This window comes from Opisthocomus hoazin, chromosome Z (genome assembly GCF_030867145.1).
Source record: "Opisthocomus hoazin isolate bOpiHoa1 chromosome Z, bOpiHoa1.hap1, whole genome shotgun sequence".
NCBI lineage: Eukaryota > Metazoa > Chordata > Aves > Opisthocomiformes > Opisthocomidae > Opisthocomus > Opisthocomus hoazin.
The window spans coordinates 91,239,332-91,255,863 of record NC_134454.1 but is presented as its reverse complement, the minus strand read 5'-3'; the positions used below and the strand labels follow the sequence as shown (position 1 = coordinate 91,255,863).

Here is a 16,532-nt window from a genome sequence, read left to right as displayed (position 1 = left end):
CAAGCAAGTGGATTTGAAGCATTCTTTACCCTCTGTTGTTCAGAGGGTTTGAACGCTTTGAGATCTGGGTTCAGTCCTACCTGATCCTGGAGAGTTAATGGCATTCCACAGCTGAGGCTCTGCCTGTGTTGAAGAGGCCTCTTCTAGAGGAGTGTAGCAGGGCAGCGGGAGAGTCTTGGTCCTTTCAAAGAATGCTTTGATACTTCTGGTTGGAGTTGTCTGCTGTGACTGTGTTTTGGGAAAACGGTCTCTAGAAGAGGCTAGGAGTTTGGATGCTTGCTTGCCTATAGCATTTTTGTGCTGGCCTCTTTGTCAGGCTTTTAGATTTTGCTCTTTCCGATTTTCCTGTTTTGAGTCTCTGAATTCTGTTCTGGGGTTGAAGACGCCTGTGTTCTTTGGGTCTGGAACACAGGCTTTTTTCATATCACCCAGTTCAATCAGATAAACAGGAACTGAGCCTTTAATTTTGATTTCACTTAAGCTAGAGGGAAAGGATGTTGATTTAAGGCAAAGGAAGTGGCAACGTGAGCACTTAATTAGCAGCTGTCTGTATGTTTTCGTTAAGCCTGTGATCCCTGTAATCAACAAAAAGCAGTAAGTGGTTTGTAATGTCAGTATAGGCAGTAGTTAAAGCACCTGTCAGGAACAGGAATTATTCTGGAGGTACTGCTCCTTCTTGACGCCCAAGGTAGGTGCGTAATACCTGATGCTTTAGGCACTCTGTAAGCAATTGGTTCGTTTTCACTCTGAGTGTTTATTCATTATTTGTATACATAGATTTGTGATAAATATCTAAACCCACAGTGAAGAGAGCAATTCACCAGCTAGCTATGTAGTGTCTTCCAAAGTTTCGTCATTAGTCTCTCGTGTGTCTTGGCAGTTTCCAGTGCTAACAGGGCCAGTAATGTTTAAAGGAGTTTTTGTTGTCTTCAGTTTTGAATCTTAACGTTGGAAAGCCTTTTGCTGTTAGGAAGGTTCCTGAAACGTCTCTCAAGACCTGGAGGGCAAGACCTCTCAGGTTCTCTGCAGACCCTTCCCAAGCCTGCTTTCAGCTTTCTTGCCTCTCAGTTGATTCTGTGAAAGCATCTGTTTTAGGCAGAAGGTGGTGTTAGCAACACTTCTGTAGGGATCAAAATGTACAGCCAAGACTTATTCCCAGATTTAGGGAAGCTTAGTAAAGAACAACAGCACAAAGTCTAGCCGGTACACTTCCCTGGAGTTGCCTGCTAGCAAGGGACCCTGTTCCCGGCGGTGAAAGTCTCAGGTGGGCTGTGTGCAGCTCCTGGCACGCTGGGTGAGTGCTCCAGCAGTGGCTTCTCCCTGGACATGCTCAGCAGTCAGACTGCTCGTTCAAAGACTCTGCTCCTTCTGAAAGAGGTGCTAGATTAGGCCTGTTTGCAGGACTTTTCAAATGCCAGCAAAGGGAGCAAGGTCTTGGTTTTAGTAGAAGGCAGAAGGGTTGCAGGTTAGAACCATCTCTGTTTTGCTTCAGGCTGGGAAAAGCACCACTGAGCAGAGCTGGACAGGACTCACCAGATGAGTCGCACAGCGATACAGCAGTCACACGGGTCGTGCATTCTGCTGGCACTGGCAGCCTGCACAGCTCCCGCTGACCTGCCCACACTAGCTCGCAGTCGGCTCCCCTGAACAGGCACAGCCTTCTCTAAAATGCAGAGGGATGGGAAACAAGGGCCGCTGCCAGCCATCCCACCCTTCGAGTGCTGCAGAGAGGCGGCAGACTGAACCGGGGAATTCTCCGGGCATGACAAAGTCAGACTGCCTTTGCCAGGCCCATTCTGACATAATCTCTGAGGTAGGAGCAGTGATACCTTATACATAAACTTAATGCTGGATTTTTAGTTTTTAATTTTTGCTGGATAACAGATTTTTGTTTTTTACTTTTATGCATTCAACTTCAGACTAATGCATGGTCAAGTTCAGCATTCTCTGCTTAAATTGGGATTAGCTGTCTAATGTCTATGATCTCAGTTCTGTTAGCCATTTGGGCAAGTACAATACAGTTTTGGTAATCAAGGTCAGAGTTGGTCAGATGTAAAAAGCTGATTCTTCCCACAATTCTTGTAACATGCATAGTTCTGAAAGTGCACAGCGATTATAAAATCAGTTTTGATACAAGAAAAATGCTTTCTAGGTATTTGTAGTATATTGAAGTAGTTTTTTTGTGATTTGGAATTTTTGCTTCTGAGCGATACTCTGTTTCAAAAAGAAATTTAAAGTTTCTTGTTTGATCAGTAATAATCCAGGATTACAGAAGGTCCTGTGCTGCTTTTTTTTAAATAGTAACAGGTCTGCTTTAATTAGAAAGACTCTAATACAGATTTAGGCATTAGGCAAACTGGAATCCTCCCGTCTCTCAGTGAAATTATGAGAGTGCTGGGAGAACCATTTAGATAATCAAAATTACAGAATGTTTCATTAAGGCATGCGCAGTCAGTCGTAGCGGGATAAATGCTCAAAACCCAAAATCATGAACTTTTGAGACCTAGCGGATGATTTTGTTTCCCAAAATAGTCCATGATCTAGGTAGCAGATCCTGCAAATCTTCACCTGAATAGACCTGGTGAGGCTAATGATGTGAATAAAAGTTTGAAAGATGAGGACCTACACAAGCGATCCACAAACGGAAAGTATCAAGGCTGTATTATAGCATATAGAATCAGTCAGATTCATTTCTCCTTTACTGACAGTTAAGATTAAAAACACTGGGTATTCTACACAGCTCCAGTCAAAGAGACAGCCTAGAGAAGAGTTGAAATAAACCCAGAGGAATGAATAGTAGGAAGATGTGATTTGCTTTTTTTCTGATTGCTTTCTTGGGGAAAAAAAGTAATGATAGCAGTAATGCCCCATTCATCTGTGAGACAAACCAACCATATGAAAAATGGATGAAGAAGAATAATTCAGTGTGCTTTCTGTCCAATGTGATAAAATATTAATGAATAAAAATGGTTGGATTTTTTGCTTAATGAAGAGTTCCAGTTTTCAAATCTTACTTGACTGTGTAAATTCAAAAGGGTTTTCCGCTCAGTAGCCTGAATTTTACGATTTTACTATGGCTATGTATTCAACTAGATTTTTAATTCAGAACTGTTGTGTTCCAGGGAATGTTTTCATTTCTATGAAAGTGAGAGTTTCAAGACTGAAGTCATCAAAATGCTATTGCACACTGTGATTGATTTGTGTGTGTGTGTACTATTAGCTTAAGGTATTAATATAAAAAGTAGGTAGCTGCATCTAATGATTTTTTTGGAGTAATCTGAACCATCTGCCTCTAGATATTAAGGAGTTCACTCTTAATCCAGATTATGGCTGACAAACTGGTTTTGGCATTCACGTTTCACTAGCATTGTACCCTTGAAGAGGTGATGTGCCTGTAGAAACTCTCTTGCTTACAGTTGGTTTTGAAAACATTTGTGGTTTGGGTTGGCGTTCTTGTAGTTGTTTGCTTATAGCTCCTTTTTTCTCAAGAAGATGGCCTTTCTAATGAAAAGTATGTTGAGCAACCAGGTAAAGAATTTGGGACTTGGAGGTGGAGGGGAAGAAAGCAAAGAAGAAAGCACTCCTTCTGATCCAGCAGCAGCTGCAGGAATGACCAGAGAGGAGTATGAGGAATATCAAAAGCAAGTGGTTGAGGAGAAGTGAGTACCTGTTCCCTTATTATCCATATGGGGCTGATTCTTGGTAACTTTTGTGCAGATAAAAATAGCCCAAGAAAAAGACAGACATTCAGCTCTCTTCCCTTTTTTTAAGCAGAAGAATGTTTGCTAAAGAGACCTTCCAAAATACAAGTTCACCAATTAGAAATGATAAAATACCGTGTTCCCCCCCCTCCCCAGTTCCGCAGTTCTCTCCTACACTCTCCTGCTGTCTCCACACTTTGATATGCTGGATTCATTCCTAGTTGATGTTACTTTATCTGTCAAATTTTTCTGTAGGTACAGAGCTGTTTGTAGCACAGGAGTTAATTCTAAAAGGTGTTTGATTTGTTCTCCTGGAACTGCATGTGGAATATACTTTCAATACAATAATCTTTTCTTTGTCCACATTTATTATGGCAGACATGAAAAAGAGTGCTATGTTAAATGGATGATATTTATTTAGAGAAAAGTTTTAAGGTGGTTATTTTTTGTAGTTGCATTTGCAGTAATTTTTTCAAATACTAAATAAAGCAGAACTTTTCAACTTACTAAATCTCAATTGTAATTATAATCTTTACCACTTGCTGTGTTTAAATATCAAAAGAGAAGTAAAATAAAGGACTTAACATGTAGGAATTAAAATCCTGCATAATTGTAAATATAACAATTGACTTTTAAATCTCAGATGCATCTGTTCTTCTAATGGTCAATTACATAATGGTTGTGTAAATCCTTGATGTAAGATGATTATAGGTGAAAGGTTAATGACTGACGGAATTTGAGGTATCCAGGTCTGTATTTAGCAGCAGCCATTTCTATCACAAAACCTTGAATAGGTATCATTTGGTTTGGAATAAAATACAGAATGCTTTGCTATGCATTTTGTCAAGGGCTATTTAAAAGCGAAACCAGCACCTGCTGTCTGGAAGATGCTTTACTGAGACAGAGAAGGAAAATGGGTTTCCTGGGATAGGGAAAATGCTTGGAAAAAGAATAATTTCTAGAATGTTTCCAAGTGTGGCATGTGTCCGTCACATGCTGAACTGTATTGCAGGAGTACTTATGAAAGTACAGTTTGGAACTATAACAGCAACATTTTAAGTACTTTCAAAGAGAAAAAATTAGGACAATGCACAGTGGTGTCATTATGTAAATGTGTGTCAGAAATCTCTGGCATGGGCAGAGCATCTGTTTCGGGGCTCTCTGGATTCTACCCAGTTTTCAGCTCTACAAGAGTGGAGATCTGAGCAGTAGAAGTGGCTTGCTGGAGCCATACTCAGAGAGAGCTTGGCCTTTGATGCATGACCATCCTGGCTTTGGGTTCTTCTGAGGTTTTGAGTTTGGGGTTTTTTGTTTTGTTTTTTTGTGATTAAACACACAAAAATGCACAGATTGGTGTTTCTCAGGAAAATGTTTAATATGCGGAAACAAACAGGTGGCTTGTGCTGGCAGTTGCCAGCAGAGTCACGTAGAATTTCCTCCCAGCATCACAAGAGTTTAAGCAAGAGGGGACCACCAGTTTGTGCTGTACATCACAGGCTCTCAACTGTCACGCAACTGCTCTTATGCCTGTTTCCTACAAAGCTTCATGCTCAGGGAATAATTAGATCCTCCAGAACAAAACAGTGTAAGATTAGGCCAGACGCTAGGGCCCAGGCAGTGGTGGGAGATTGGCTGAGTGAGTTTTGTCAGGTCTTCCCATGATGCCAGGACAAGTGAAAAGCTCAAATCCACCCGAGCAGAAAATCCACTCCTGCCCCTCAGCCTCACTGAACACCTACAGGGACGTGTAGTAATGCTGCACGCGCTGTCCGTGGGAACGTAGCCCAGTAGTAGCCATGGCTGATGATGGCTTCTTTGGATGAGGAGTGGGCAACAGAAGAGGAAGGCTGAGAAAGAGAGGGAAAATATGCCAGAAGGGCTCAAAAAATCTCTTTCTAACCAATCTGCCCATCAATGAAGAGAGGAGAAGCTGAAAGAAGCTTAAGATGGTTTCCAGTTAATGTCACACACCCCACCCCCCTTATTTTACCAAAAATATTTGAGGGGACACGTTTTGCAAATAAATACATAAGTAATCTAACCAAAAATTGTGCAGAATGTAATGAAAGCATTTTATAAAATGGCAGATAGAAGAAGTGCTTTTCCACACAGGGAAGCTGTAGAATTCATTGCCGTAGGATGTTCTGAAACAATAAATGGATGTGGAAAATACCAGGAAAATTCATAGGTGGCAGAGGCCACCCACGGCTATTAAAGACAATGATGTAGAGCTGATTTCTAGCTCCAGTACCCTACACCATGGATGTTTGGAAGCTGGAGAGTTTTGATACAGAATGCTTATCCTCTCTTTAAATCCCTTCTCAAAGTGTCCACTACTGTCTGCTGTTGGAGGTGGGACTCTGGGATAAGCGGACTTTGTCTGGCCCAGAAGGACCATTCTGCCACTGTGTGTGTGCTGTCAGACTGCGAGAATGCCGTGTTTGTGGGCCAGGAGCATTTGCAGGCAGCTGTGTGAGTACCCCAATGCAATAAGCAAGGAACACGCGTAACTTCTGCTTACTGGAGTTGTTCGTTGTTATAGTGAGCAATAACAGCTTGTACAGGTACAAACTCCAGACGAGTACTATTGGCTTATCCTTCATTCTTCACAGGACTCCAGGAACTGTTCTGAGAACAAGCTTGGGGTACAGGAAGCCTGGGCCCTGAGCATCATGTTGCTGATACCGCTCCTTTTGAGCCTTTGGACAAGTTACCTAACTTTGGGAATAACTCCTGCGTGTAGCTTTTTGCAGCTGAGCAACTGATTCAGTGCAAAGAAAACCCTGTATTTTATTAGTATCTTGAAGAAATGCCGTTTCTCACTTCCAGGATGGAAAGAGATGCTGCGTTTGCACAGAAAAAAGCAGAGCGAGCCTGTCTGAGGGTTCATCTGAGAGAAAAGTACAGACTCCCTAAGGTAAGCCCCTAGTTCATCATCTCATCTCATTCAGTGGCCAGTTTTCACACACACTGACCACCAATGCAGAGTTCTGAAAATGGCAGATGGCCTTCACTAGCGGTATCCCACTGCAGCTCAGTACAAAAATGGAGGAGGTTGGAGCCATGGTTTTCCCTAGCCACTGCTTCTTTCAGACCATTTTTTCTCTGCTCAGAAGATGAATCTAATGGAAAAATTCTTGTAATCCCTCTTTATGCTGTCAGATGTGAAAGCAATAGAATTGAATATTTAGGCATTTTCTGTGGCAAGCACAACTAAATACTAAAACATTTGCAGCCATCTCTGCTGAACTGTTTAAAGAATTTCCCACTGAAACATCAGAAATGCCAGAAGGAAAGGACACAGCAGTCAGGCAATTAAAAATTAACAAAGTCACCTAGGCTCAGGAAGTGATTCTACAACGTAAACACAAGTTGTAAATCATGTATTTTTCTCTGCAGTGTTAGTTTGAGGCTGTTTCTAACCCCGATCCGTCAAAGGCCATCTAGTGCCATGTTCATAACACTGCATCACTCTTAAAACAATCATTTGCTTGAACCCTAAGGCTAAATTACAATTTGGATGAGAAGTGAATCAACCTGGTGACTTAGACGAAGTTATACCATCTGTATTTAACCAGTTTGGCAGGCCTCATTCATAATCAGGGATAAAAAAATGTATTTTTCTCTAACTTTGAAAACATGGTTTTTGCAATCAAAACCTTGCTAACTGACTTTCCAAGAAAGAGAAGTGTTGTCTTAAAAAAGCATGGCAATGTTTTGAGACGGGTAATGGAGGGAAAAAAGGCAAGGGGAAAAATGCTGTGAAGAAACCGCAATTAAGCTACCTCTGCTTGCCCTCCCAATGCGTCGGTGGTGAACAAAGCTTTCGTAAGCAAATTTGATGTGAATGCAGTTCGATATAAAAACTCACCTCAGATCAACAAACTCTGTACGGATGTTTGACTTCTAAAATTATCTGAAGGTACATTCTGTCATCTTCAAAAATCACAGAATCACAGAATAGTAGGGGTTGGAAGGGACCTCTGTGGGTCATCTAGTCCAACCCTCCTGCCGAAGCAGGGTCACCTACAGCAGGCTGCACAGGACCTTGTCCAGGCGGGTCTTGAATATCTCCAGAGAAGGAGACTCCACAACCTCCCTGGGCAGCCTGTTCCAGTGCTCCGTCACCCTCAGAGGGAAGAAATTCTTCCTCATGTTCAGATGGAACTTCCTGTGCCTCAGTTTGTGCCCATTGCCCCTTGTCCTGTCACTGGGCACCACTGAAAAGAGCTTGGCCCCATCCTCCTGACACCCACCCTTCAGATATTTGTAAGCATTTATAAGGTCCCCTCGCAGCCTTCTCTTCTTCAGGCTGAACAAGCCCAGTTCCCTCAACCTCTCCTCGTAGGGTAGATATTCCAGTCCCCTCATCATCCTCGTAGCCCTCCGCTGGACTCTTTCCAGTAGCTCTTCATCTTTCTTGAAGTGGGGAGCCCAGAACTGGACACAGTACTCCAGAGGAGGCCTCACTAGGGCAGTGTAGAGGGGAAGGAGAACCTCCCTCAACCTGCTGGCCACACTCTTCTTGATGCACCCCAGGATCAATGAAAAATGAAGGTGTATTGCTACGCCTATAGCTTCTTATTCCAATAACCCCTTTAAATGGAAGTATTCTTAGCTGGTGAGTCTTTTGCAGGTGGTTATCAAGGTCACACACTTACTCGTACTCGAACTGTGGTCTCTTTTTCGTTCCCGAGAGGTGCTGCTGTTACGGCTGCAGGTCCCTCTGTAGAAGCGTGCGTGCCTGCCGCTGTGTAGTCTAAAGTTTGAGGCATTACCAAGCCTGCCTATCTCCTGCCAGCTGCGCAGATCGTCTGCAGCGCGCCCTGCTCATCTGGGCTGGACGGAGGGCGCTGAGTCCCAGTGCAGCGGGCAGGCTGTGTGTGCTGCCGGGGCCATCGCTGGACCTGCGGCATGTGCAGCCGCCACTCCTTGTGCGTGCGGCCGGTATCTGCTCCTGCAGTACAGGTGTTAGGGAATTGGCAGTCACTCAGCTACAGCCAGGCATCAGAAAGACTAGAGAAACACAGCACGTCTTCAGAGTCCCTGCTGACAGAATATCTATCTGGAAGAGAAAGGGATATGCCTGGAGAAATACGGATAAATGTTAGCTCTGTGCATGACAGGTATCACACACAGGGGCAGAAGGAGCAAGGGCAGATTATCCACTGTGCTCTTCTGTATTCATCAGTTGCAATATACCGTTTCTTCTGGGCCATGAGTGCTCAACATAGTGACAAGAAAAAGGTAAACATGTCCTGAGGGCGAGTTTAATTACAGAAAGATTAATTATGCAAAAAAAAACAAAGTAGAAGATTTTGAGTGGTTGATTGGATTGTAGGCCTAAATCTCTAAACACAAGCATTTTAATTAGTAGCTGAGTAGTAAAATATCATTAGGCTTTGTTTTCCTTGTGGAGGCATGTGCTGAGACAGCTACTGAACAGCATTTCCCCACGGCCCCACCACAGTCTGCCAAGGCCCTGGCTTTGAGTCCCAAGAAGGGCTAGTTTCAGTGGCTTCAGGACACACTTACGTGCCCAGCTCCCAAGTAAAAGTCGGTGGAGCTGGGTGTTTGTCTGATTTTGAAAGCCACCCACCCATAGTCTTTTTCCGTTCTGAGATGGTGTTCGGGTCTCCGCAGTCACCCTTGGCTGATGCCCGACAGCCACAGTGCCACCCCACAGCATCCGAGAGCCTGCAGTGGTGATCTGCCCCATCCCTAGCAGGATCTTGACTTTGGTATGCACTGAGTGCTCTTTGGGGCAAATTTCAGTAATAACAGAAGACTTGCCTCCAAGGCAGGCTCTAAGCCAGCAAAGAAGGTATTAAATATATACTTAGCTTTGCTGATTTGCGGTGGTTGCAAGTAAATTTTGCAGGATATGCTTTTGTGCATTTGTGTCTACCTATATAACATTTCTGGGTTGAAGGTCTTCTTTCTTTTTATCAGCTCTTACGAAAATACATGTTATATCAGGAAGAAAATGAAATTATTACATGCACACTGTATGTCACTGAAAAAATAGCAACTTTATGATACAACATTATGGCAGCAAAATGCTCTCAGATGTGTGATAATGCATTAATGATTTTGAAAAATGGAAGTCAATTTAGGTAGTCTGGTATAGGGTGGAAACTCTGAATATTACCAGTATCAACCACTAGCATACATTGTAAAAGAAAGCATGAAATTCAGGACTAAGGAGGGCCCCCTTTTCAGTGCAAAAGCTAATACTCCATGCTATCTGGGCCAGATTTATAAGAGAAAGCAGTTCCTTAATGAACCTAATCCTATTAACAGAATTGTCAACTTAGGTTTGTCGTCAGAACGATGTTTTTAGCTATGAGACATTTGATCTATGGACAACTTTTTCATCTTCGGGGTATTCAATGCATCACCACCATACAAAACATTGTAAAATAAATATTTTAATTAAAATCCCCCACGCTAAACTCCTTTATTCACTTACTGCCTTTTTCTTGAACTGGGATCCAGTAGTCAATTTATGCAAGGTCTAAACGCAGGGTCTTGAGGTGACGGTGTCTGTGATGCAGGAGATGAACATCTGACCACAGGCCTGTCCAGCCTGTCCGCAGACCTCGTCTGCAGCACGGCAACCTCTCCCCGTGGGTCTCGCCACCCCTTTCACATCACTGACCTGCACGTATACCCACCACGTCACCTCCAATGCCACTACTCTCTGTTAGAGCATTGCCGCGTTGGTGCCATTCTTCTGCACGAGTGCTGGGGGTTGTGTTGTGATATATGGAGTTCCAGCACCTCGGGAAGGGGCTGTGCCATCTGCTCCAAGCAGGTGGATCCCTTCCCCTCGTCACAGCACTTCTGTGGGCGCTGCTCCACAAGAGTCTCAGTTACTGAACAGCAGGATCTTCTTCATTCACTGATGTTTAGGGGGGAAGAGTATTCGCATGCAATCAGGTGTCTTTTCAATAACAAGCGCTGCTAAAAACATTAAAAAGGAAAGCTGCTCGCTGTGAAAGGGACACGTAGCCGTGTAATCTCAAACAGCTTTTGCTCTGTTGTGCTGTGATGGGAATATTGTTAAGGCTTGATTTACTGAATAGTGCCATTCCAGAATTAAAGGGTTTTTCACTTGTATGCAGCCGTGACGTAAGCTCTAGCTGTGCCACAGGGGCTGCACAGTGACCCGGCAGAAAGGGAAACTTCTCTTGGGAGAAGCTCTTCAGTACATACAGGCTTTAGACAAGTACCTGAAAACAAGTATTTGCTAAGCTTGAAGAATTCTTTTGCTGATCTGTTTTCTTAATAGGCCACAGTGAAACAGCTGTGGATCCACTGTGGTAAAATGGAGTCACAGTGTGGATGTCAGGAGGCAGCGGGACTAGGATTGCCCCCTGAGAAGGCTGGGGCTGGGGTGATGGGGGACCCTGGCACGAGCAGTGCCCTCTCCTGCAGGCTCTGAACGCAGCGGGCAGGGCTGGGGCTGGCAGCAGGGTCCCGCGACAGCCCGGTGATGGTCAGGGCAGGCAAAGCATGGTCCATCCTAGAAGACGGGTCAACAAGCTGGGTTCGGCAGGGACCACTTCAGCACGGGCACGGCTGTGATGTAGCTTAGGGCAGAGCTGGGAGCCTGGCATGAGCGGAAACGGGGTTTCTGGGGTAAGGGAGTTGTCACTGAAGCCAGTTTGGGTAATGAGGTGGCGGTGCCTATGAGGCCCTGCCAGCTGGGGCATCAAGCAGCCTCCACACACATGCCCTATGCTCCGAACGGCAATCCCTGTGTAAGGATGGCACAAGAGGGTGTTTGTGGGGGAGCAGGCTGGTGGTTCCGACCTGGGGCTCCTCATACCTCCTGCTGAGGTACCTGCAGCCCTTGGGTGGCACAGGTCAGTATGGGGCTGCTGTATCGCCTGCCAAAAGTCCCACTTGCAGGACAAGACATGAACTCTGATTTTGTACGTAACTGGTGCATTGTAGGTGATCAGTCAGAGTCGGGTCTGGATTCACCTACCTAACGATCTCTGCACATAGGCGTAGGTAAATTTATGACAGGGTAAGTTAGACGTAAGGAAAGCTGCACATCACACAGTGATGCTGGAAAAGTTTGGCTCCCCTGTGGATTAGCCTGTGAGCTTTGATCTCTTTTGTTTGCAGTCAGGCCTCCTAGAAACAGATGTTTAGACTGCTTACACCCGTGTATCATTTCTGTATAAAGAACACTGCATTATACTGCACCTGTAACAAAATAGACCCGAGTCTGACGACATCAGATGAATAATCAGGGTCAAAGAGTATTATCAGGGATGAGGACACTATCGCCTATGCTGCTGAATTGTCAGAATAGTGTCTGACCCAGTTTTGGCCCAGGCGCTCTCCCAAGCAGTTCCCAAGGCCAGTCTGGGGGTGAGGACAGGCATTCCCAGCAGGCAGCTAGATGGGACCGCCCTGTTTGGTGGGGCAAGAGAGTTCAATAGCATCGCAGCGGGTTGTTCCAGGCCAGCTGGCCTTGGGGCAAGAGACCAGTGCCGGGCATACATAATTTACTAGAATAGACGTTGCTTCTGTGTTCTCAGAGATCCTAAAAGGGTGGGTGAACACTTGCAGAGACCTGGAGACCACGGAGATGAAAGTCATCAGGAGAGAGGCCGCCCCGTCCAGCGCAGGTTTGCCAGGGTCCAGAGGGGCTTTCTGCACTGGACAGCCCCAGCTGTCCCGTCCATGGGGTCTGCCTGCTTCGGATGCAACCCGTAGCCTGGGCTGAGCGTGTGCTGATGCAGGGCAGTGCCCCTGTCCGTGTCAAGGCCATGCCTGGCCTTGGGCGGGTAGCAGTCCCCACGTGTGTGCGTGCTGGGGCCACAGGGATCTGCACACCCTGCTCACGCCCCAGTCACAGGCGGCTGTCTGGAAATCACAAACATGACGCGTTGCCAGCACCACGTTTCTGGTGCTGACTGCCAGAAGGGAGTGCTTGGGGCTGCAGGCTCGCTGCGTACTTGGACGCTTGCAGCATTAACCTCACTTTAGGAACATGCTGTGGGAAAATCTTCTGGTTTCTCCTTGTGAGAAAGCAAGCTTTAACTTATTTCCACCAGACTTGAAAAAAAGAAAGGGAATATGTAAAATCAGAAACTTAATGCTACATTTCCATTTCAAATAAAAGTAATGGAACCAGATCTGTCAAATTTTAGAAGAAAGAGAAGAGGTCATACACATCTTATGTGCTACTTGTTGAGCAACCCTACCCTGCTGAAGCTCATGCTAGGTCTATTCAAGGACAGGCTAAATGCCGAGTGGGTAGAGGCAGGTGGCTTGGGCAGAGCTGTGCTGCTTTAGATGGCATCTGAATACGATCTTCAGTCAGAGAACACGTTGAACCCCCAGTGTTGCGCATCACATCTCAGACTTCAGTAGGACAGGGGACTTTGTAGCCAGAACACGCTCAACAATTGTTCACATCGCCGAAGTGGCCTTTGTGTGCGCTGTGTGGGCATCTCTCCCCATAATGTACAGTGGTCTGCGGTGACGATGTCTTAAATTACGACTAGTTCTGAAGAACAGAACATGTGCAATTGTCTGCTTAGGGGGACGTTTTCAGTAATTAACCCAGTGTCTTTTTTTATTATCCTCTGCTGCTACTTGGAAGAAGGTCAAAAGGGCCAACTCCTCCAATAGCCCGCACTTGCTGGCTAAAAGCTAAAGACATTTTTTCCTGCTGCACAATCAATAAAGAATACTTCTGCCAACTGGAATATTGTTTCTAGTTCCCACAGATCTGATAGCAGCAACCCTTACCCAAAGGGGTCGAGAGACGTCCTCACCCATTTTAGCCACATAGTAGTAATGATCATGATACACCTCTCTGTATTTTCATGAGAGAGAGGGAGAAATCAGATTACAGGGAAGTACAGTTATTGCAGACATAAAGCTGTGCAAATATAGGTAAGAGGAAATAGTGGCTATGCAATCGAGCATCCCAGTCTGCCTGTCCTTGCTAAGGCCTGAAACTACACAGACATTGCTCGTATACGTCTTTCCGTTCATTCTTGCATTCATTCATTCATGGAAACCCAAGACCCCTCTCACTCTCAAAAGCACCTCCTGCTGACAGCATTGCTGCTTATTCATATCAGGCCTTTGCTGCTGTCATGCTTCATTTTGGAAATGTAATGAGGCATTAATGCTTATCTTTGATGTGTGAACTGTGTCAAAATATCCCGTTCTTCTGAGCTGTGGATCCATCAGAATCCACCACAGAATGCGAACAAAATTGCCATTGTTTGAAAAATTGACATAGCCCCAGTGACAGAATGTTTCAGCGAGCAGGCAGGAAGCAAGTATGTGTAGCACTTACTGCATTTTAGCCCTTTTAATTGCTTAATCAGTTCCTTCTGTCTCCTTTTGCTTTCTCAGACTCACACTCAACCTCCATCCTTTCTTTTGTTGTCCAAGTCCTCCTATTACCCCACTTACCAGCACTGCAACACTGCTCTGATTATGTGCCAGGCAGCCCCTGCTCTTCATCACAACTCAGAGATGCTAACCAGAGACCTAGATAGAGCTTAGACAAGGTTTGGTGAAGATGGAGACCTTTTTTCCAGTAATTCTTTCCTATGTTTAGTGCATCTTGCTTCAGGAAGGCTTCAGTTCAGTGCTGCTATCTAAAAATACCCACCACCAAATGAACTGGGGAATGTTAGCCACACAGTTTTTCTAAAGCTATTGCTTCGTTGACCAAATCACACAACAGATGACAGCCCAGGCAGTATATTGCAGCGTGACTTTGGTGGATACCAGTAACTTGTAGTGGATTTCCCGTAGTATCAGCATGTTGCCACAGTTAACATGTATGGCAGATTTCCAAAGCGGCAGGTGACACTGAGAGCTTCAGTTTTGGCTCTACTGAAACCCTTCAGAGAAATATAATTGACATTGTCTGAAAAATCTTAGCACTTGTATGGGGGCTGATTTGGCCCCTGAATTCACAAGTTGCACCTAAAAACTTTGACTGAAAAATCTATGCATATGTTTCGGTTCTCCCTAAAACAAGCAAACAAAGACAAGACTCAGCGGTAGATTCTGGGATAGCAGAAATACTCTCATGTACTGTTTTTATTTTCTGCTTTTTGTATCAGAGTGAAGTAGATGAGAATCAAATACAGATGGCTGGAGACGATGTGGGTTTGCCAGAAGACCTTCAGAAGATGGTGGCAGAAGATCAGGTGGAGGAAGAGGACAAAGACTCTATCCTGGGACAGCTGCAGAACATCCAGAATATGGACATGGATGCAATCAAAGAAAAGGCACAAGCCACCTTCACCGAAATGAAACAGGCTGCTGAGCAGAAATGTGCTGTGATGTAGAAGAGACACCGCTATCCAAGGGTGGTGAATTCAGCCTGGTCTCACAGGGGCTGCAGAGTGAGGGCGGGCAGAGGAACGCACTTAGCTCTATACCATTAAATGTAAATATAGAGAAAAGAGAGAGACTTTAAAACCCTGAGGGGGGGTGGTTAAAATTTACGTGCAGTGACTGCTTAGTGCAAAATTAGATTCTCATTTTATAACGTAACATTTTTCCCCATGGAAAAAAATGGCTTTAAAAAAGCTAATACTGGGGAAAAAATGTGCCTTTTTCCATGTTTTCAGTGTGATCAAAATGCTATTAAATGTGTACTTTTTAGAAAAATTGTGCTTCTGATGCATAACATACAGGTAACCACTCATTTAATACTGCTTTCAGAAATAAATACATATATTTCTAATAAAAACATATCTGTTTCAAACATTTTGAAACAAACCCAGTATTCAAATGTTGACATTTTCTGCAAAAACTTAAAAAAAAAAAATGGTTTGAGCATTTCTGTACTAAATATAGCAAAAGGCAAAAAATGAAGCATATAACTCTACAGCTCGGGACAAAAATGTCATGGTATATAGGACTGAGTGAGGACTTGTAGGAAGCCAAGGCTTGGTAGCTCTCAGCAAGCCATGGCAGTGAGCAACGCAGTCTGCTCCGGGCTGCTTTAATTTCACAGCCCCTCGCTCTTCAAATGCAGTTGAAACGTTGAGGGACAGCGGTGGCCCTCTGCTTGGCTGCTACGTGTGCCAAATTCTGGGGCCTGGGGTACCACCAAATAACTTGTACAGGCTAAAATGAGCTCACCACATTTATTGTAGGAGTTAGCTCCATACAAGGCTAAACAGAAATCTGTCCCACCTGGAAGATTATGCCGGGGCAGGGCACCAAACCCTGAGAAAAACCACGGCTTTCCCTAGTCCTAAATCCGAGTCTGTGGGACAGGCAGGATCCAGCTCGGTGGTTTTAGGTCCTGGCGGCGCGCAGGTCTCTGCACTTGCACAGCCACAGTAGTTAGCACACGTGCTCACCCCCACGAAAGCTGTGCAGCCCTTGCACATGGGTGGTGGATACAATACTGCTCCCGAGGGGCTCAGATGTTCTCTGAAATCAAGGGCTTTGGCAGTTCTCCGTGAGCTAGCCTGTGAAGGAAATTCGCAAATGAATACAGGAAGCACCTTCCTACAGGTTTGTAAGTCTCTCTCTCTGTTTCCACTCAGTCAAGTAAAAATATTCATTTTAAATGAATAAATGCACCAAGTATGGTTTGTCTCTTTTTCTTTCTTTCTTCCTTCCTTGCTTCCTCCCTCCCTCCCTTCCTGCCTTCCTCTGGCCTTCTTTCCTTTTCACTTTTCACTTTTTTGCCCCTCTCCCCTCCCCTTCCCTCTCCCCTTCCCTCTCTCTCTCCCTCTCCCTCTCCCTCTCCCTCTCCCTCTCCCTCTCCCTCTCCCTCTCCCTCTCCCTCTCCCTCTCCTCTCCTCTCCTCTCCTC

The 16,532-nt window shown here is 44.9% G+C and overlaps 1 protein-coding gene across 1 annotated transcript; it reads left to right on the top strand.

The window, feature by feature from the left end:
* The first annotated feature begins 45 nt into the window (after positions 1–45).
* LOC142358880 (complexin-4) lies at positions 46–16,292 on the top strand. Its single transcript, XM_075411288.1, has 3 exons — positions 46–3,659; positions 6,531–6,618; positions 14,819–16,292. Exons 1-3 carry the CDS (start codon positions 3,493–3,495, stop codon positions 15,044–15,046), a joined length of 483 nt encoding a protein of 160 aa, XP_075267403.1. The 5' UTR covers positions 46–3,492; the 3' UTR covers positions 15,047–16,292.
* The last annotated feature ends 240 nt before the right edge of the window (positions 16,293–16,532 follow it).

Coding starts and splice junctions, on each gene's coding strand:
- LOC142358880 (XM_075411288.1), top strand. CDS start 3,493: ATGGCCTTTCTAATGAAAAGTATGTTGAGCAACCAGGTAAAGAATTTG. Junction 3,660..6,530: donor AAGCAAGTGGTTGAGGAGAA/GTGAGTACCTGT, acceptor TCTCACTTCCAG/GATGGAAAGAGATGCTGCGT. Junction 6,619..14,818: donor AAAAGTACAGACTCCCTAAG/GTAAGCCCCTAG, acceptor TTTTTGTATCAG/AGTGAAGTAGATGAGAATCA.